This window comes from Manis javanica, chromosome 11 (genome assembly GCF_040802235.1).
Source record: "Manis javanica isolate MJ-LG chromosome 11, MJ_LKY, whole genome shotgun sequence".
Taxonomy (NCBI): Eukaryota; Metazoa; Chordata; class Mammalia; order Pholidota; family Manidae; genus Manis; species Manis javanica.
In genome coordinates, this window is record NC_133166.1 from 97,158,282 (window position 1) to 97,179,696 (window position 21,415).

Below are 21,415 nucleotides of genomic sequence, written 5' to 3' on the forward strand. Positions count from 1 at the left end.
TGTAGCGGTCGCCCGCCGGGGGCTCTCCGTGGGCGGCGGAAGGGCGTGTGGACGAGAGGGTTCGGACCGCTAGGCGCTGCAAGGAGCGAGCGTGTGTGCGCCCAAAGCCGGGGCAGCGGGTCACCGCCCCGGGAGATGAGGGGCCGGCGCTGACAGGGAGGAGCGGGCACCGTGGCGGCGGCGGCGGCGGCGGCTCGGAGGGGACCCGCGATGGCAGCGCCTCGGGAGGAGGCTCCAGGCAGTGCGGGCTGCGCTGGCAGCGGCCGCTGAGGAGCTGGTCAGCCGGCCGGCTGGCGACCTGGGCTGAAGGGAAGAGGCGCGCTCGGCGTCCGCACCCCGCGCCCTCGCCTCAGTTGTCTAAACTTCAGGCTCCCTTGCACCCGCCCTCCGCGCCCGGAGTCAACAACTTCTTCACCCCCTCCGCCCCCGCCAGCCCCCGAGCTCGCCGCGCGGCGGGGACCAGGAACCCCCGGCCCTGAGATGTGGCCGTGAGGCGTCGGTGGGCGGCGAGGAGAAGCTCGGCGGCGCCGGGAGCGGGAGGGCGGTGTGGCCGGGGGGACGGGGCGGAGGGGCGCGAGCTCCCCGCGCCTCTCCCCGCCTCCTCCGCCTGCCGCTGCCCGTTCCGTGCAAGCAGCAGCCGGAGCTGCCCTGCGCCAGGGCCGCGGAGATGTCGTCGTCGTCGCCGCCGGCGGGGGCTGCCAGCGCCGCCATCTCGGCTTCGGAGAAAGTGGACGGCTTCACCCGGAAATCGGTGCGCAAGGCGCAGAGACAGAAGCGCTCCCAGGGCTCGTCGCAGTTCCGCAGCCACGGCAGCCAGGCGGAGCTGCACCCCTTGCCCCAGCTCAAAGGTAACCTCCGAGGGCGCAGCCCGGGAGGGAGTGCAGGGCTCGCCACCACGCGGGCCGAGCCATTTCTGGGTCTCCTGCCCAGCCGGGGCTCGCAGTGCGAGACGTGTCTTCCACGATCCTTGGCGGTCACCCCCGCCCCCTTGACTCAGACAGGTTTGATGTTAAAGGTCTTGCTTCTTTTCTTACTTCTCCCTGATTCACCCTGACTCTTGCCATCTTCGAAGAGACCGACACCCCTCGCCACCTGCGCGCACGCTCACCTGCCCCCGCGCTGAGCACCCTCTTCTTGGCGTCCCGCGAGGTGGATGGAGTTCAGCACTCTTCCCCCCAGGCTGGCCCTTGCCCATCTTGCTTTAACAACCTGTCTTGACCTTACGATCTTCGGTTTCTTGAGACTCACCTCCTCTTTTCGGATATTCGTAGCTCGTCTTTACTTTCCAATTGTAAAGCGTCTGCACCCACCCTCGCCTCAACTCCCTTTCGCGTAGATTGTTCCTAAGTCAGAAACACCGGAAATCTCAATGCAAACGACGGTTCGGCGTTACCTGGCCTTTGGATTTATTTACAAAGAAAGAGCCGAAAAGTTTGGCCCAGTGTAGTGCATTAGGTGTTAAGTGTTACCCTTCAGCTCAAAGAATAGAAAGACGAAAGACTTGAAGTACTTTATTGTCTGAGAAGATAGACACAGTAGATTTGGAGAAGTATAAAGAAGGTAGTCTTGCTTTGCCCTGAACTGGGAACTTGGTTCGCCAAGCAGTGATTCCAGGGACTTGATAGGTTTGTGCAGTAATTCAAATTGGTATCCGTGCCTAATGTCTTGCAGGAGAACTTGGCACTCCTTTTTGGCTCACTTACTTTTCCACTAGGTTTAGAGTATTTTTAATAAATTGTTTCCTGGTGTCCTAGTTACATCTTTATGAATTACTACCTCTTAACCTTATAATTTTCATGTCTTTTTATGAGATAGAAATCATCATGGAACAAGATGATAACGCTTCTAGACATTTAGAACAATTTTCTGACAGAAGAAACCTAATAGAAATCTAGATCTGTTTTGCAAGGGCAGGAAATTAAATAGATAAATGTTCGGCAGATTTTCGATATATTTTATCTGCTCCGAGGCCAGGCTGGTTCTGATTTGTCTTTGGGCCTGTGAATCCAACTTAGCTAGGAGGCTGAAGAAAACCCCAGATCAAATCTCAGTTGACCTATAATAGCTCTGGAACCCCATTCAGACCCTGGCCTGCTCTTGGGGTGCTTCTAAATGAAGGACATCCTACAGCCAGAATCAAACTGACTTTTGAAAGATTTTAAGGTACATGGAGCTTGTGTTACTGTATTTATCGTTTGCATTTAGCATACAAAAATTGTTAAAATTTCCGTATCGTAAAGTCAATGTTAAACTACAGTGGTCGGCATTGCCAAGACTAATTCTTGAGTGATGTCACGGCTGTCAAAGAATATTATCTTACCTATTAAGACATTGAATTGCTATTCATAGATTTAAAATTTTTAACTTAATTAAAACATCATAGTTATTTTTGTATTACTGGTTTTCATTAAACTGTCTAATTTTTATAGTTTGAAGGTTTGGTGTTAACGTTTTTCTTTCATATTTACTTCATTTGCTTTTAGTAAGGTATGGCTCCTTAGTATTGCCCTCATTAACAGAATATTTACTTTTATTTAATAAAAATAACTGAATATTAAACATGGTTTGTTCAAGGCAGGAGATGCGGCTTTAGTACAGTTTGATTTTTAAAAACCTGGCGAAAATACAGTTATCATCCAGGTTATATGGTGTAGTTCAACAAATTGAGGGTGCTGTAGAATGTTTTATTGATAGTATTTAGTCACTAGTAGAGAAAAAAAAATTGGAAATGTAATCCTGTACATTTTGCATGAAAACGTAAAATTTTTTATAAGGAAATTAATGTATTTGAGACACACAAACCTAATTGAGGAAATAAGACCCTAACTTGGATTCCCCACTTACAGGAAGAGCTACTTTTACTCCAGATGCCAAAATGCTTGAAAAGTGATTTTTTTAAAAAATCTAGTTGCTTCTCTTGGTACTTTGGCAGTGTACTCCATACCACAGCGTTGTGTGCTTTTTCGGTCAGTAGTAGTTTTTTCCATTTGTGGCCTTTAAAAAAAACCAGTAGAAAGCATTTATTTTAGTATGTGAACCAAAGAGAATTTTTCTTCCTGCTCTGCAATATAATTTTACTGTGGAGTGATTCAGATATCTCTGGGTATCCAAGATCTTTCAATCTTTATACCAGCCTGCTTATGTTACACTTTGTCCACATGGATCTAAACTGGAAAGGTGTCAGCCATTTTCCTCAAAGCATACTATCAGGAAAGATTAACAAAATAATTCAACTTTTTCAGCCATGAAAAGTTTATTTTGCAAAGTCATTTAGTTAGTAGGTTGCAGGATTTTAATGAAAATGTTCAGAGTAAATTCTGTTTTGTTACAGAAAGTATTTAATAAACAAGCCTTGTTAAAAGGATTTTTTTAAATGAGAAACTGTTAAATGGGTCCTGAAAATTAAACTAATTTAACTTAAATTTTTTTCAAAACACTTTTTAAATGTATGTTATGTTAATTCTTGAAGCTCACCTGAGACCTAGGTACTAGAAAATAAAAGTAGAAGCATCTAATCATTTTTCTGTATTTAAATTTACATTAATATAAGACTTAATTTTTCTACCTTGAAGTTCTCTGGTAACCAACAGTTAGGAAACTAACTTAAAAAAAAAATCTCACAATAAGAAGTCTTTCAATCTGTTTAGCCTATTTTAGGGCTCTGGAGGTATTGGTTTGGTAAAGTAGTGGATGCCCTATATTTAGATAACATTTAGCATTTACAAATTATTTCATACCCTTCTTTATTTTTTAATTATAAAAACAGTATTGCCCTAACAAGTGAAACAATCCAAAAATGTGTCACTCCTAATCCTTGATATCCCCAGTTTTTTCACACATAGTAAAGTAATGCTGTTGTGAGGCAATCCACAGCTCAATATATTGTTACAAATATTTTATTTCATTGGGTCGTTGCAGCAACTCTGTGCAAGACCAATGTTGTTCCCATTTTATTGATGAGAAAGTTAAGGCTTGAACAGCTTAGTTTCAGACGTGTGATTATTTATCTGGATGGTACCCCCGTCAAATGACACCAGTACTCAGGTCAAAATGATTTCAGTATTTTTGTTTTTAACCTACTTCATGAAAATTTGAAGCAGTATTATAGAAAGAGTTGGGCCATTGGGGTCATTCCTGGGACCCAGGTAAATTTTGAATCTATCTGAGTTGCTTTCCTTATCTGAACAATGGGGATAATACCCTGTATTTCCACAGGATTGTGAGGATTAAGTGAAACAATGTAATTAAAGTGTGCCTACAAATAGGCAAAGAATGTTAGCTGCCATTCTTTTTGATATTTGACAATCCAGATTAAAAATATTTTTAAAATGAAGGATTCACAAAAAAAAATGAAGGATTCACATAAATTGTAAACTTTCCTAGTGTACTGACAGTATGATCTCATTTAGAATCAGTTTTCAGATATGATTTATATAAAGGGAGGTGAAACTAGTGTAAGTAAATAAGTAGAAATAGAGTCAGACTCTTTATAAAAAATTTATAACTGTAGGTAGAAGTTTTTTACCAAGCAAAGAAATTGAATAGCCAGTAGAATTGCATAGACATGCATTTTTTTTTAGACATGCATTTCTCATAGAAAACAGCCAGTAAGTAGCAAAGAACGAAATTAAACTGGTTTTGAGTTGAGTCTCTCTCCTTTCACATTAGGTAAAGAACTTCCCAAGTATTACTTAGATTCTTTGTTGGTATATTTTTAGAAACTGGGTCCCCTGGGGAGGTTTTGAGGCCAGAAACTGGGTACTGACTTGGAGTGCCTTGCTTACCTTCAGAGAAAAAAAAAATTTTTTTTTTTTTTGGTATGTGGTCTTTTAGGGTAACTGGAACAAGAACACCAACATGATCTGAAGTTTCATAACTAACATTTTCATCAGAGGAAGATGCTACTCACTCAACTCTTAGGATTTACAGATCTCCTTAAAGTTAGTATCATTCCATCTAAAGCCAAAACCCATTTTTGTAATTGGGATGGCACTAAAGGAGAGTTGAAATTCATCTTAATATGTTAGGAAAACTGTTTGTTTGCAAAAGGATTTAACATTTTAGTCATTTTAGGACTATTTTCTGATGTCATATTTCTTCTGCAATCTTTTAAAACTTTTTTAGGATATTCTTAGAAATTGGTAAATATAACAAATGTCCACTGCTGGCATTCACATGAAGGAAAAACTTTTCTACTTAAGTCTAATTTAACATCTTCAGAACTCATATTTAGGGTCAGATTCTAGCCCTACCCCACCCCAACTTTAATTACCGCCTCTGATTCTTAATGGAATTTTGGGTTATTTTGTGAAGTATCTAATTGAGTAAAGAGATAATCTGATAAAATCTATTTAGTAAAATAGTGTAATCGGTGGGATGGAGCACTATCTATAAATAGTAGACTCAAGTTGTCTTCCTGCATCATTGATGACTCAAAATGCTTTGGGCTGATTAACTCCTTTGAACTTCAGTTTATAATCATTTTTACTTGTAAAAATAACATTTTCCCTCTTGACCAAATCATAAAGATGAATTAGTCTTTAGTACATTACTGTCACCCTCTTTTTATGAAAAAGACAGGTTTATCAACAAAAATAATACATTTGGGAAATAGACGTGCTTTTTTTTAACTTCTTAAATTGTAAAAAACTGGGAATAGAGACTAGCTTATTTTTATTTTTATGTTTTAGCATTTTTGTTCTCAAACCTAGCTGTACACTTGGAGGACTTTAAAAAATAACAGTGTAGGTCCCATCTCAAGAGATTCTAAATTAATTGATATGTGGTAGGATCCAGGCCTGGGGTTGATTCTGATGTGCAGCCAGTGTTGAGAATCACTAGTTTAACATCATTTGACTATTGATTTAATTCATTAATTGAGACTACCCTTTTCTTTCTAATACTCATGGTTCATTATTCAGCCTATTAACATTTCCTGCCCTCACTTCACCTCCTGTATTTATTTTTTGCTCTCTAAGCTTTGCTGCCCCCTATGGCTAATCAGCTGCTTTCCTAAAAGGGATAGTGCTGCCTCGTTTCCTAAGGGGGATAGTTTTAGGTATGATGAGATGATTCTATCGGATTTTGCTGTAATTAAAACTCAGCTATTTTTATTTTGTCACTTAAAACTCAACTACTATCATTTGATACTTGGTGGTCAGTTTTTCTTTTCTCGGTGATTTTTGGAGCTGTAGCTGAGCTGTCAAGTACAAGTGAGAACAAATGATAAGAGGTTTGCCTAGTTTTAATCCCATCATTCAGAGTAACATGATTCCAACCTCTTTGGAGTGTAAAACTGTTGTTTGCTGTATGTTTCACTTCTGTCATCTTAATCTTGACCACAGCTTTTTATTGGAGGTAGGGCAGTGAGGACCTGGGGCCACTTATATTCCATATTCCTATTTTGTCTTTGGCCTTTCTGCAAACCAGTTTGAATAATACTTGTATTTGTTGATTTGTTGTTTTGAGCCAGTGTTCAGTTGTTATTTGTGATGTTCTTTCTCCAGAATGACACGGTAAACATTTTTGTGAAAGCAGAAGTCATCTGTGTTTTCATATCCCATTATGGTACCAAACACTGTACTCTGTGCATAATAAATGTGGCCATGTAGACAGAATCACTGTTTTGATGAAGAAATTACTGTTGATTATCTTTTGGCCCTTTTCCCTTAACACCCTCCTCTCACTGACACACCCCCCAGTTATTGATTATGCTTTCAGAGTGATGTTTGATGATGTTTACCAGTAGATTAGTTTTCTGTTTTTTTTAAAATTATATATGTGCCTAAATGTACTTCAGAATTTGAGTAAATAAATTCTGGGTTTCTAATACCATGATAGTAAATAGTAAATGTGGGCTTAAAACAAAGGATTGTTTGTTCTTTTATTTTGTGCTTTGCAAATGGCTGGGGTAAGGGACATGTAACGTTATTGATAGATTTCAAGTTAGGAAAGGTGCTGTAAAGTTTGTGTGGAAAAGTAACACCAGGCTAACTAACTTCCAAGCATGGACATGTATTTGTAAACACTGAATAAACTGAAACAATTAGTAATTTTTAAATTTGAGGTCCAGTCTTTAAAAGGATGTCCTTGAAGAAGATGAAAGGAATACATTTTAAAGATACAATTACTTATAGTGCATTGTTATGTAAGAAGGAACTTAAATGCTTTGCTGAGAGAGTTTTACATGAGAGGCTAGGTTTATGCAAAACACATTGTACATGTCTAGCGGGATATGCATATTGACCAATACACAGTTTCAAACCTACTTTTTATGTATACTTTTTTGAACTCTTCCCTGAAAGCATTTGTTAATGTGGACTTTTTGAGTGAGTGATGGTGGATTTTAGAAATCCTCAACTTTTTAATCATATTTCCTAAATAACTCTATCATGATTTTTTGAGGGATAGTTTGCTGACTATGATAGACTCACATGATAAAATTCAGAGAACATTTTTCTTATCTTGGATACTGAAGGCAAGGGATTTCTAGGGAACACACTCCTCCTACTGGATTGGTGATGCTAATTGCATCTACTGTAACCTTGCTGTGGTGCTTAGTTGAGCCTTCCAGTGCTGAATGGGACAACTGAAGTCAGTGCTGAATGGGACAACTGAAGTCTTTCTAGTATAGTTTCCGTTGGGAATCAGTTTCACTCTTGTTCTAAATAAATTGCTATCTTGTCATTTCATCAGAGCTTTCTTTAGGGAGGAAAGTACTAGGTTTTTAAACTCTCAGATACACTCTCAGATTTTGCTTGCTGAATAAACTATAAATAAGATGTTAAATGTCTGAAACAAAATTTTTAAATGACTGGATTTAGAATTTATAATTCAAAAATATTATATGTGAAATATAGTTTCAAAAATTATAGTTTGTTGGTAAACTCATTGGTAAATGATATTCTAGAATTATAGCTATTATCAGAAGTTGATGAGTATTTGAACTCATTTTTAATCTCATGCCTCTAAGGTGAAAAAGATGAGACAGTTTGTGTAGTAAGCTCTGAATTTTGATGTACCAATACTGGATGTTTCTTTTTTTTAATTTTCAGACTTTTCCAAAGGTAAAAAAAAAATTTGTTCAAGTCGTAAGTAAAATAAGATATAACTGCTATGGGAATATGACCTGCATTTTTTAAAAACTTGCACTACCATTCTTGTTTTAACTGACACCAGGAAAAATATTTTGTTTGCCTGCATGAAACTATATACATACTTTCCTTTCAAAATCTAGTACAAAATCTGATTTTGCTCCCTTTAATGTGTGTAGCGCTTAAAATTTAGATGAACCATTATTATAGAGATGAAACCTTTCCTTAGCGAAGTGAACAAAATGATTAATGCTTTTTCTTTTGAAATTAAATGTCTTTAGGAGGTTGTTGATTAGTGAGGAATATAGACATGTAAGCAGGCAGTTTCAGTAGTTTAAAAAATTTTGTTATAAGAGCGAGCAGAAGAGGCTAGGGGCAGTATGTGAGGGACCCAACCCAATGTTGGTATGAGGAGGGAGATCAGGGAAAACTTCCTGGAGAAAGTGACCGATAAACTAAGACCTAAAACACCAGAGGTGTTAAGCCAAAACAGATGGGGGTCTAAGAGATCCACCCAAAGGATAATGTATATGTGCAGCCCCAGGAGTGAGTGAGCATAGCATATTTTGGGAAGTGCCAACAGTCTGTGTGACTGTGGTAAAAAACATTAAAATAGGAAACTGGCTAGAGAAGAGCCTGGAGTGACTGTTAGGTTCCAGGTCATAGTCTTGACGCCAAGTACTGGGCTTATTCCTGCCAGTAGTCTGAAGAATGTATTGGGAGGTGGAGTCAAGAATACTAATGATTCTATCTATTGAATTTTGCTGTAGTTGTCGTAATTAAAACTCGACTATTATCATTTAATACTAGCTGATCAGTTTTTCTTTTTTCTGTGGTTTTTGGAGCTGTGGATGAGCTGGCACAGTAATCCAGATGGATGCAGGAGGCCTTGTCTAAGTGGAGATGGGGTGGTATCACAGGCAGGATTGCTGAGAAGGGCAAATCAATGGAGACACATTTCTAACTTGGGCATTTAGAGGCATGAGAATAGTTTCTGGAAAGGGAAGAAAGGAAGATCAGATTTGGGAGAAAATAATGTTTCTTTATTGGACAGTTTGAAGAGCCTGTGGAAAATCAAGGTGAAGCTGTCTAATAGGAAGTTAGATATTTGAATTTGGACCTAAGTAGAAAGACCTGTGGTAGAGCCAACAATTTGGAAGTCTTCAAATTAAAGGTGGCATCTGAAGCAATGCAAGTAGAAGCATTGCTTCAGATGCCACCTTTAAGCATTTCCCACTGAAAATGTATAGAAAGAGGAAAAGCCAAGGAATACTACCATATCAATGATGATCTAAGGGAAAGGAGTAACCTCAAGGCAAGAGAGACAGCTTGAGTGGAAAGGAAGACAGGAGAGACCAGGCAATCAAGGGAAAAGAATCTTTTAAAAAATGAGAATGAGAGGTTAGTGACAGTGAAAAGAGCTGCTGACAAGTCAAATAAGAGCTGAAAAGTTTCCATGGGTTTGGTCTTTAGGCCATGTTGGTGACTTGAGAGGTATGTAAGAGGATTGATAGACTTGAAATTTCTGTAAAGCAAGGAATGAGTTGGAATTGTGAAAACCAAGGCAGTAAGTATAGGCATCTCTTTCAGGAAGTCTGACAATTAAAAAAAATATATATATATATATAGTGACTCTAGCTTCTGGGTGGAGAATGGATTGTAATAAAACAATTTTAGGTGGACCAGTTAGGTTGTTTTAATAGGCTAGGTGAGACATGATAGGGCTTGGGCTAGGGTGGTAGCAGTAGAGATGGAGAGAAAAAGAATATTTGAAATATTTCTTAGATAGGATTTGTTAATGAATTGTCTGAGGAGAGAGAGAGAGAAGGAAAGGTAGGAGTCCAGGATGATTCCCAGCTGTTTTAGTTTGGATCACTGGGTAGATAACATAAGTCTACCACCACCAAGAAGGAATACATTAAAGAGGGAACCAGATGTAAAGAAAAAAACCGGTGTTGTGTTTTGGAAATTTTAAGTGTGAGATGTCTTTTGGGAGCCCAGGTATAAATATCAAATAGATTGTTGAATATATGGATCCCAGAGTGCCCATTTGGTAATTTCTGTGACTTCTAAGCATTAATCGTAAAATTTTCAAATTTGTTTATTAGAAAATGTCCATAGTTTGGGGATGCTGGCCCCCTGATCTTCTGGCCAGATTCCCTATGGAATGTCTGTGTACCCCAGAAGATATATATATGAAGGAGGTCGCAAAATGTGTTGGGATGGTACATGAGTGAAAGTTGGACTTAATTGCTTTCTGCCTTTGAACTGTAAGTTAAGTTCTCCAAGGTCTTAGATCCATATTTTCTTCCACAGCATTTAGGTAGTCAGTTATTGGTTTTAGTATTTATTGAACGAAATAATGAAGCAAAAGCTATTAATTGATTTAAGGAAAAACAGCATTTTGTGTCATGCAGTAATTCACAATTTTATAATGACTTATAAATAAGTAATGTTTATATACAGTCCCAAACTTAGCATTTTATTGATGAAGAAACTGAAACAGATTGGTTATATTTTTGTGTAAGTCAGTTATAGCTCAATATCTTCTCAATTGGTTAATGATTCTTTTATCATATTAAACTGAAGATGTATATTGCCTGCACTGAAGTAAAGTTAACCTGATTTTCTAAGGAGAAATATTTGCAATGGAAATGCTTCCCCAGATGCTGATTTTTAGGTCGTGGGCAAGTAGGCAAGCAGGGGATCTTTATTTCTTAAATTCTTGTGATATAAAATGCTTCATTAATTTTTGGTTTTCCTTTTAGCACTGTTCCTCTCTTTTTTAAGTAATGTAAAATTTTTAATGGAGAATTTTTTTTTTATGAATGAGTACTGTGAGACAAGATGAAGTGGTCATTTAATCACTTCACACATTTATATCAGAGCTAGATTTATAATTTGGAGTCACTCCTCACTTAAAGTTGTAACCTGTAATTAGCTATTTTGAGGAATTGTGGAATATTAAGAACTGATTAGACTGTACTTATTTTTGCCTCTCTGTTGGGAATGCTCAGTATATTTCAGTCCCCTGTACACAAGTTATGTACACAGTGTTCTTGAAACTTTTTTTTAAAAACTACGGCTACATTAGCATACCATTGTCTTTCTGATCCTTATTTTCCAGTTCCAGGGAGAAAAATTAATTGGGGCAAGATAACTGAGACTTGGATATAAAAGTCAACTGGACTAATTCATCTGTCACTTTGCTGATTTTATTCTGCTAAAATGTCAAGAAAAACTGAAATTAGACAATATGTCATCTCCTTAAGTAGTTTTCCACATATATTTGTGCTTCCAGTGAATGAACCAGCCTAAATTTAAATCCAAAGTGGAAATACTAAAGTAGCAAATGTAACAATGAAACGCTTTTAAGGTGCCTGTAATTTTCAGTTATATTTCCTTCATAGGAAATTTCTCATTCATGTAGGAAACTTAAATAAAAATAACCCAGCTTTTATCTAGCTACCAGATACCCAGGCACTGATTTTGGTAGTTCATATATTTTGATAGTCTATTCTTAATTTGGACCACCTGGATGACCTTACACCTAACATACTTTGATATTTTGGGAACTGTGTTTTGTTTTTTTGTTTTTTTTGTAAGATCTAGAAAAGTACCTTCTGTGGAATAGGAATGACTATTTTAGGTACAGCACTTGCTGTGAGTCATGAGTGAGTCTCAGTTTTTGTGGTTTTCTAAAATAAACTCATTTAAAGACTATGCAATGAGAACTGTCATATTCTTAACTATCCTATTTCTTTTATAATGGCTTTATTATTTTTGTAAAACCTTACAGACTCACTGTTAAAAACAAATCAAAAGAGAAAACTTCTAAAATTTTGAGCATCTGCCTATTTTTCCCATTAGTGGGATCATAAAATGTATGCTGTTCTGGAACCCATTGTTTTTACTTCAGTAGAATGTTATTAGTAGCATATTTCCCAAAGAAAAATTAAAAGCAGTTTAGAATGTGAATAAAGTTGTTTATTTCTGGAAATACTGAATCAAATCACTTTAAACCTTAATTATAAAAATTCCTTATATTAAAAGGAGAGGAAATAATTTGTTAGAGTACTGGTATTTGATTTTAGGGCACACTTATACATGTATCTCCCAGAAAATCCGATGACAAGAATGTATCACCTTCTCAGAAAATATCATATATAACATTTTGTGTATAATTTCAAGGCTCTTGGATTTCTCCCTTCCTGCTCCCCCATCACCACCCTGAAGTCCATCTGTGGTCTGATGGTGGAGGAAAGTATAGGGTGTTTGTACACCTTAGGCCCTGCTCTAGAGACTTGAACAGCCTTGTTAAAGTAGTCAGTCCTTTTCCTTAGCGCAGTAGCAGGTGTTTCTTAAGAGTTATAGGTAGGACTAGCTGCAAGATGGAACCTCATTTTAGCCATCAAAACTGAAAACAGTTATAGCCCTACATTCCATCTTACAAGATTTGTTTAATACTATTCGTTCTCCAAAAGTCCCAAATGAGAAATGAAGATGCTTCTAAAAACCTGTTTTATGTAATAAGCAGCAGGTTTTATATTCAAATTGAATTAAACAGATGACACAAATATTCCACTTGTTCTTCTAAGAGACTTTGTTTTTCAGTAGTCTGCTTCCTAAAACCCAAAGTTCTCCATTCCAAGGGATCCATATTCTATTACATGCCCCACTAGTGTGTCTTCCCCCTTGTTCTTTTCTACTTTATCAGAAGTGGTTTTTGAATATAAAAGATAACATAGTAAATGTTTCTGAAATAAAAACGGAACAGTATTTTTTAACCCTTCTATAGTGCAATCATTGTGCATGTATTCACATTTGAATAGGAATTGAGTAAAGCCTGGAAATAATTTACATTTTTGGAAGTTTTAAATATTCTAGGGTTTTCTTAAAACCATATACATTTGTATGCTGGAGTTCATTATGAAACTGGTAGGATGCATGTACTCAGATTTCCTAAAATGTGATATCTATAACACTTCCAACCATTTTCAATTTTGACTAAATCATAGATCCTTAACTAAGTCATATTTAGTTACAGTGCTGTGAATCATTTATTAATAAACATTTCCATTGTTACTTTATAATAGCTTGATCCTCTAAAGTTTCAAATAAAAGCTGGTTTTAGATTCTTAGTTATTAATGTTCTAGGGATATTGCCAAAAACAGCTACATGTCCTATATACCGTGCCAATTTCTTAAATTAGAATCTTGGATTGTATCCTCAGCGTGCCACTATAGTGGTATTGCTGGGTTGCTATGATACAGTGCTTGTTCTGTACTTTGTAGCGTGAATCCTATATGAGGTCCTACTTTAGATTTCAAATACATGAGCAGCAGCAATTGGAAATACGAAACCTTTTCCCTTTAAGGAAAATTGTACCTATAAAACTGTTATTTCTGTTACAGATTATGATGCCTGGTATTTCAAACTCTTTATTCTTAGATGTAAAATAGAGGATTAACAATGAACAACGTGAAATAACTTGGTTTATCCTTAGTAAGTTTATTTTCTCATATTGACTTTCATGAAAATGGACAAGAAGAGGAAGGTTTTCTGATAATAAATGCATTAAAATTTCAAATTTTTCTGCTTGCTACTTGAGGTCTTGAGAAAAGTGAATATAGACTAGATTTTCTGGTAAGATGCATTTGAGGTAGTACCAGCAAAACTACATTCCAAGGGAAAACTGCAAGTTATCTTACACTACTGAATTCTATTTTTTACTCAGTGAACTGTTCTTAAAACCAAACCCTACATAGCCATATTGATAGATTATTACCTCTTTCTCATTTGATGTGATTTTTGAGTTTTCATTTCCATGTTCTATAAAAATTCCTATCAGTCTAATTAATAGAGTATTATAAATTAGTATAAGCAGCATAAAGATAAAAGAAGTGTATTCTAGGCATGTGTTGTGTATGCATTTGTGGTGGAATGAAGTTTATATGATTATTGGTTAGTGGCATTTGATCTTTAAACCACAATGTTCCCTGGAAGCAAGTCACTGAGTGCAGCCCACATTCACAGGAGGAGAAATAAACTTATCTTTTGAAGAGAGGGGTGTCAAAGAATTTGTGGACAAATTTTAAACTATACTTGATAAGCATTGAATTAGAACAAGAAAAGTTTTGTAAATAATGGCATTTGGTTAAAATGTCCTGAATCTCTCTGTCACAACAGGGGATATAGTCGTGTTTAATGGTCCTGGTAGACTTGAAATCTTTTGGCTAAGGTTTTTCTGTTTGATTAGTCTTGGGATAGGCACTGTCTTACTTGCTTCTGAAGAGCATGAAGAATAATGATGGGAGAGTGCATTCCAGCCAGTGCATGTGCAAACAGGCCATTCAGAGAACTTTCAGTATCAGTATGAATGTAACATAAAAGCAGGGATAATGGGAAATGAACTTGGAGAAGTAGTGCCCTCAGTTTCTTCTCTCCTTTCACCCTCAATTTTAGTAATGCTTATATTACATTTTTAAGATTGGTAACATTTTCTATAACCATAATTAAGTTTTCTGTAAATTGTACATTAATTGTACAAGTTGAAAGACAGTGAACAAGGTGAGCCACTTAACAGAAATATGCTTTAATAGTATTTATAATAGTAGCTATAGTATTTCTTAAATAGTTAAAGTATTTCCTGGAGTTTCTAATTGTGTCTCTTTCTCTTTTCTTGTATGTTTAACATACTCTCAGTTGTTCCTCCAGATCTCCATGTAATAAGATGTCCTATTGATTCTCTGCTGGAGATCCATGGGGCCTTTTTCCCCTCCTCTAAACGGCCCACTAGCTTTTCAGTCCTTTATTGTTTTCTTAGATTTATTTCCCCTATGCATGGTTCTGTTCCTTTCTCTAGTTCCTTAGTGCTACATCATGTCCTCAGGTAACTTCCTAAGAAAGGTTGTGAGAGTGCTAAATTTTCCAAGTATTTGCATGTCTGAAACTGCTCTTACTGAACTTTATACTTTATTGATGGTTGGCTACATAGAGAATTCAAGATTGGCATTAGAATTCTAATGGCATAGTCCTATTATCTTGTAGCATCCCTCCTGCCAGATAAGAAATCTAATGGATATTTCATCTGGTTCTTTTGTGAGTGACATTTTTTTTTGGTATCATTAATCTACAATTACGTGAAGAACATTATGTTTACTAGGCTCCCCCCTTCACCAAGTCCCCCCCACAAACCCCATTACAGTCACTGTCCATCAGCGTAGTAAGATGCTGTAAAATCACTACTTGTCTTCTCTGTGTTGCACATCCCTCCCCGTGCCCCCCCCCCCACATTATACATGCTAATCGTAATACTCCTTTTCTTTTTCCCCACCCTTATCCCTCCCTTCCCACCCATCCTCCCCAGTCCCTTTCCCTTTGGTAACCGTTAGTCCATTCTTGGGTTCTGTGATTCTGCTGCTGTTTTGTTCCTTCAGTTTTTCTTTGTTCTTATACTCCACAGATGAGGGAAATCATTTGGAACTTGGTGAGTGACATTTTTTTTAATCTGAAGCTTTTAGTCTTCTCTCCTGGGCATCTGAAATTTCACATTGATATGCCAAATAATTGCTTTGTTTTGGGTCATTTTTTTCTGTTTGTTTAGTTTTCTTTCATGTTAACAGGCTTTTCCTTGAATATCTGGCGATTCTTTATTTTCTGTTAATATGTACATATGAATAAAAATTCACTTTAGAAGTTTGATGGGGTTCATGACTGTCTGCTTTTGCTTAGAGTAATAGGGCTGGGAACTAGTTAAAAGCTAGAATGTATGAATCCTTGGGAGTATTTAGTGAGGAATCTTCCAATTTTGAGGGAAGGCACAGTCTGGAACTTGAATGCTTGACTGTCTTGGAGTGGGGTAGTAGACTGTTTAGCACATACACATTTATATAATCCCCTGTTTTCAGCTCATGTCTTAATCCCACTTATTTCACCAGGTACATCTTCAAATTGGATAATGAAAAAAAGACTTAAGAATTTAGTGATAAGTAGGGAAAACCTAGCAAGACTTGTGAGTTTTAGAAGCTTGTATTATAATAATTTTACAAAGATGAAACGCCTCACTTTCCTGGAGTTGCCTTGATTTTCCCTCTGCTAAGATCATTCAGGGATTTCTACAATAGGGAGGATTTTTTAGTGAGATCAAATTTCAGTCATAATAAAATGTAAGACAGCTAAGATACATGTTAAAAACTCATTTTCCAGTCCAATTTAAACTACGTATTTTACAAGGCAAAGCAGGCTGCTTTTTAGACAATTCTGATTGTGCAGTTATTTTTGTATCTTTCATAATTTTCATGCAGAGAGTTTTATTTTGGTAATATAGTAGTTTTTTCTAGAACACCTTGTAATAAATCCTTAGCTCTGTTGTTACTATTGAAGGATGTAAATTGGTATTTCAGGTCATTACATAATATTCTAAAGTTGTAATCAAGTTTCCTTGAGGCAACATAAAGATGTAAGGTATTTAAAATTGGTGAATATGATATGCTCTGATAGTAATTGGTATTCTCAATTGCTCGCATGTAAATATTGAAAGAGTATTAATAGATTTATGTGTAGGCTTTTCTTTGCATTTAAATGGCAGTCACTAGGATCTTAAATATTCATCCTTTATTTGCTCCTGATTCATTTACACATTTTGCAAGAAATTAATATCCTTTTGAAATAGACGATTATGTCATCATATCAAGGAGACCTCGTTTAAACTACTACAACAAAAATTTTAGATCTCCTGTGGTAATTAATTTCAAGGCAACTGCGCAAATACCGTTGTACTCTGGGCATGATGCAAAACAATTACATTGTCAGCATCTACCATTCCAGTTGCTCTATGATCTAGTACTATAAGCTTTCTGAATTTTCCCTAAACTTTAATTTTTCCAGAGGTAATTTTATTTTTAAACCTCAAGTGAAATTCTTACAGAAAACATCAGCTAATAATGCAGGGGAACCCCAGGGGAAGAAACTGTCACCCATAAGAATCAGAATGGACATTATCTACATTGCAAATGGCAAATTAATAATCAACATTAGTTTACTAAAAATAGCCAAGTAAAAACAGTGTATGACATTACTGCCTAGGTGTAAGACATTGCCAGACTAAAACATCATTGAGTGTGACAGATATTCGCAAGAATTCTTGCAGTGGAGAAGCTGAAGTATAAAGTGGTCAGTGTAGATATTGTCAGTGCTTTTTATATTTAACAAACAATCATAATGCATTCTTTTTCTCACAAATTATTTGTTGTTCATATTTATTAAATATATCCAGAACATAGTCTGGTCTTTTTCTCAATCTATTAAACTGTATTTTCTGCTTTTTCTTTCTTATGAGGAAGTTCAGTGTAACTGATGTTTCAGAAAGGTGCCTAAGAGTTGAGACATACTAAACACCTACAAGTGCAAAATAGTTTATAGTTTTTAAATGATGAAAACCGTGATCACCATCTTTTCATACTAGGATAACCATTATAAAATGTTTTTGACCTATATAAAAAGTGGCATGTCTTGAACCTAGCAGTAAACTGACCAGCAGTAGATGACAGTAGCTTCCTCTCTTATTTACTCTTGTACAGTAGGGGCTACTCTAACATAGCTGTTTTACCTTAGCTACCAAGAAACCCAGTACAAGAAAAGTGCTTAAATATACCAGTCAGATAACCGGTAATATCTATAACTTTCCTATATTTACTTAATTCTGACTTTATTTTGAATTGTTCTGTTTGTATTTAATCTTGTAAGCACTCTCAAATTCTTTTTTATTCCAGGCTATGTAGAGAATAGGCCATATATAAGTGGCTAACAACAATCAATACATTCTACATCTGTTTATTACCTGATAGCATTTTTTAAAAATGTTTTGTATCTTGCCTTCCTAACCTGCTTCTAATCTCTTAGGACAGGAGATCATCTGTAATTTTCAGAACTAACCTCAAAGGATTGTTTTGAAAGTTAAATAAATTAGCACATATACAGCATTTAGAACTGTATTTGGCATGAAGGAATCACTAATGTTAGCAGTGTTACCATATTTTGTTCTGTAGTACAACCCGCTGCTCAATAGAATATGTACCTACAAGAAGGATTAGGTAGGAAAAGATTTTTTGGAAACTTCTATTTTAACTCAGAGCCAAAGAAGTTGAACTGTTAACTGCTTTCTGAATATTTCTAAGGTTTGTGAAGATCAGATATGACCTATCCCACCCATGAGTTAGATAATGCCAGGATATAATTCTGAAGGAGAAAAAACAAGTTCAAATACATCTTTAGGCTGAGAAATAGATTATTGAATGGAGAAGCTATGAAAAACATTTCTTTCTTTCTAGAGAAGACTCAAGAGTTAGGTGTTCAGGAAAAAAATAACTTCATTTTTTATATTTAAAATGCCCCTGAATCTACTATTTGCCAATCCTAACAATCACTTTGTGTCCTCTAGGTTTTGTATAGTCATAGGCTACTAGTCTATGGTGTAAGAGAAAAATTTGTATTCCACTTTGAAATACATGCAGTCATCATCATGATCATTATCACATTTAATCCATTTAAATCTATCATCAAGGTAGGTTATTGATAAAAATGGTCATTGTCATAAACTCCCAAGAATAGACATGATGTAATAATTCACTATTTATGCCACTTTTGATATCCAGCACCAATCTGAACTTTTCCTTGTCCTATAGCCTGTTATTCAGTACATAATCTTTCTCAAACTTAGAGTTTTTTCAAACATCAAATACATATTTGTTGACCCTTGTATACACTATGCCAGATGTAAAAGAAATAAAAAGGAAACCTGCTCAGTGAGTGATCCTTACCTTTGAGGAACCTGGAAACTTTTGGTGGGTATTAAACATTTGTTAAATAAAAGCCTAAAGTTAATGCATAGTCAACTGTGGTGATGAGATTGTGATTACCACAGATGTTTCGAGAAGGGATGGGGGTCACTGTACCTAATCTACCTAAGGGAAATTATGTGGCGAATGTGAGATTTAAGTTTATTCTTAAAGAGTGAGTAGGATTTGGTAACTTAGCAGGGAGGAAATCTGGTATTTCACGTGGAGAAGAGTGAACAGATACACAGCCCTTGGAGTATAGGAAGAGGAGTGGTTTCACTCTGAGGAGGTGAGGAGGTGGTAGGGGGAGGAAGGAGAGAATAGACTGGCTATGTAAGGTTACCACATATTGAAATGGGGTATTATATGAGCGTGTATTGCTTTTAGCATAAGAAAAAGCAGTTTAAAAGTATCTTAAAGCTGTTTAGAACTGTTAGCTTCTAAAGATACGGCATCTGTTTCCCCAAACCATCGTTAGAATGGAATTTAGTTGTATGTAAGTAGAAATATAGTATAGTTATATAATGAAGAAGATAAATAGTATTATACATAGTTAAAGATATTACTGAGTGAGAGAACTATGGAGATTTCCTGTGCAATGTGAATCGAGAAGGATTCTTACAGCTCAAATAATCACCCCTTCTCTAGTGTATAACATATACCTAATGTAAATGTGTATAACCTATAATTAGGAAGCTTACAAAAAAGCAGAGGTGTCCATCTTCTAGCTATTTAAACTAAGATCTGTGTTAAGAAATCTATTTATTAATTGAAATCAACCAAATACCAATATTAAGCAGATATCATAATTAAATGTATATCACCATTTTAACTTTAGGGGACAACTCCCAGAGGATTTAAGAAAAAGGCCGTTCAAGCTATAGCTGACTTCTCAGAGAATGAGCATATTCTGCCTAGAATGACTTCAGGTCACTTCAGTATGAACAAGGATAGTAAATGTATGACTGGTAAGGTTATGTATGCCTGATACAGCTTCATTCTCACCCAACAGAATGAGATTTAATTCTGGGGTAAAGACAGCTGCAAATTTAATGGTCTTTTTTTTTAAGGATACATAAAAATGTATCTACTTCAGAAGAGTTCCATTAAAGGTAATCCTGAATCAAAACCTTTATAGAGATGATAATCAAAAATGTCATGTACTCTTAATATTACATGGACTCTGGTGCCAATCTTAGGATTATAACCTCAGCCTTCGTGTAGCAGAGAGCCATTATACCAGTCAGATAACCAGAACAGAGTTCTGGAACAGAGAGTATTATATAAATTCTTTGTAAATGTGGAGCTAGGAGAAGTTTCTACTGGGATAGTCTGAAGTGGGCTGTAACAAATTCAGTTTTTTTTTTAATCTTCATAATTTTACTTAAAAAGGCACATGAATTTTGCCATTCTTTACAATATACGGACATTTGTTTTATTGTAAGAATTGTTTTAAATTGTCATTGAGTGAGATTGACCAGTCAAGGATTTGCTCTGTGTTTTGACTTTGTGTGAGCTGGTTTAGAATATCTGACCTGATACATTTTAGCAGTACCTTATCTAAAACAGCTTTTCAAGGACAGCAACTTGAATGTAGTTGCAAAGTAATTTTGTTTCCTGTCCCAGAGAATTTAAAAAGCAGAGGCATCCTTGGTTATCATCTTTATAAAGATTTCTACCTGTTATGTTTATATAGAGAAGGCACTCTTTTTGAATAGAGGATACATTTGTATATTATGAACTAAATATCAGTATTGAAGTATAGGATTTTTTTTATTATCATTAATCTACAATTACTTGAAGAACATTATGGTCACTAGACATCCCCCCTTCACCAAGTCCCCCCCCACAAACCCCATTACAGTCACTGTCCATCAGCATAGTAAGATGCTGTAGACTCACTACTTGTCTTCTCTGTGTAGCACATCCCTCCCTATGCACCCCCCACGTTATACATGTGAATCGTAAGGCCCCCCAGTCCCTTTCCCTTTGGTAACTGTTAGTCCATTCTTGGGTTCTGTGATTCTGCTGCTGTTTGTTCCTTCAGTTTTTCTTTGTTCTTATACTCCACATATGAGGGAAATCATTTGGTACTTGTCTTTCTCCACCTGGCTTATTTCACTGAGCATAAGACCCTCTAGCTCCATCCATGTTGTTGAAAATGGTAGGATCTGTTTTTTTCTTATGGCTGAGTAATATTCCATTGTGTATATGTACCACATCTTCTTTATCCATTCATCTAGTGATGGACACTTAGGTTGCTTCCATTTCTTGGCTATTATAAATAGTGCTGAGATAAACATAGGGGTGCACCTGTCTTTTTCAAACTGGAGTGCTGCATTCTTAGGGTAAATTCCTAGAAGTGGCATTCCTGGGTCTAATAATATTTCTATTTTGAGCATTTTGAGGAACCTCCATACTGCTTTCCACAACGGTTGAACTAATTTCCATTCGCACCAGCAATGTAGGAGGGTTCCCCTTTC

At 36.6% G+C, this 21,415-nt stretch overlaps 1 protein-coding gene across 1 annotated transcript in view; it reads left to right on the plus strand.

Moving 5' to 3' along the window:
* Positions 1-291: 291 nt before the first annotated feature.
* The window catches only part of PPP2R5A (protein phosphatase 2 regulatory subunit B'alpha), a 54,384-nt gene continuing 33,260 nt past the window's right edge, over positions 292-21,415 (plus strand). The window contains exon 1 of the mRNA XM_037015138.2: positions 292-848. Coding sequence (XP_036871033.1) covers positions 668-848 — 181 coding nt within the window. The 5' untranslated portion in view covers positions 292-667. The remainder of the gene's footprint in view (positions 849-21,415) is intronic.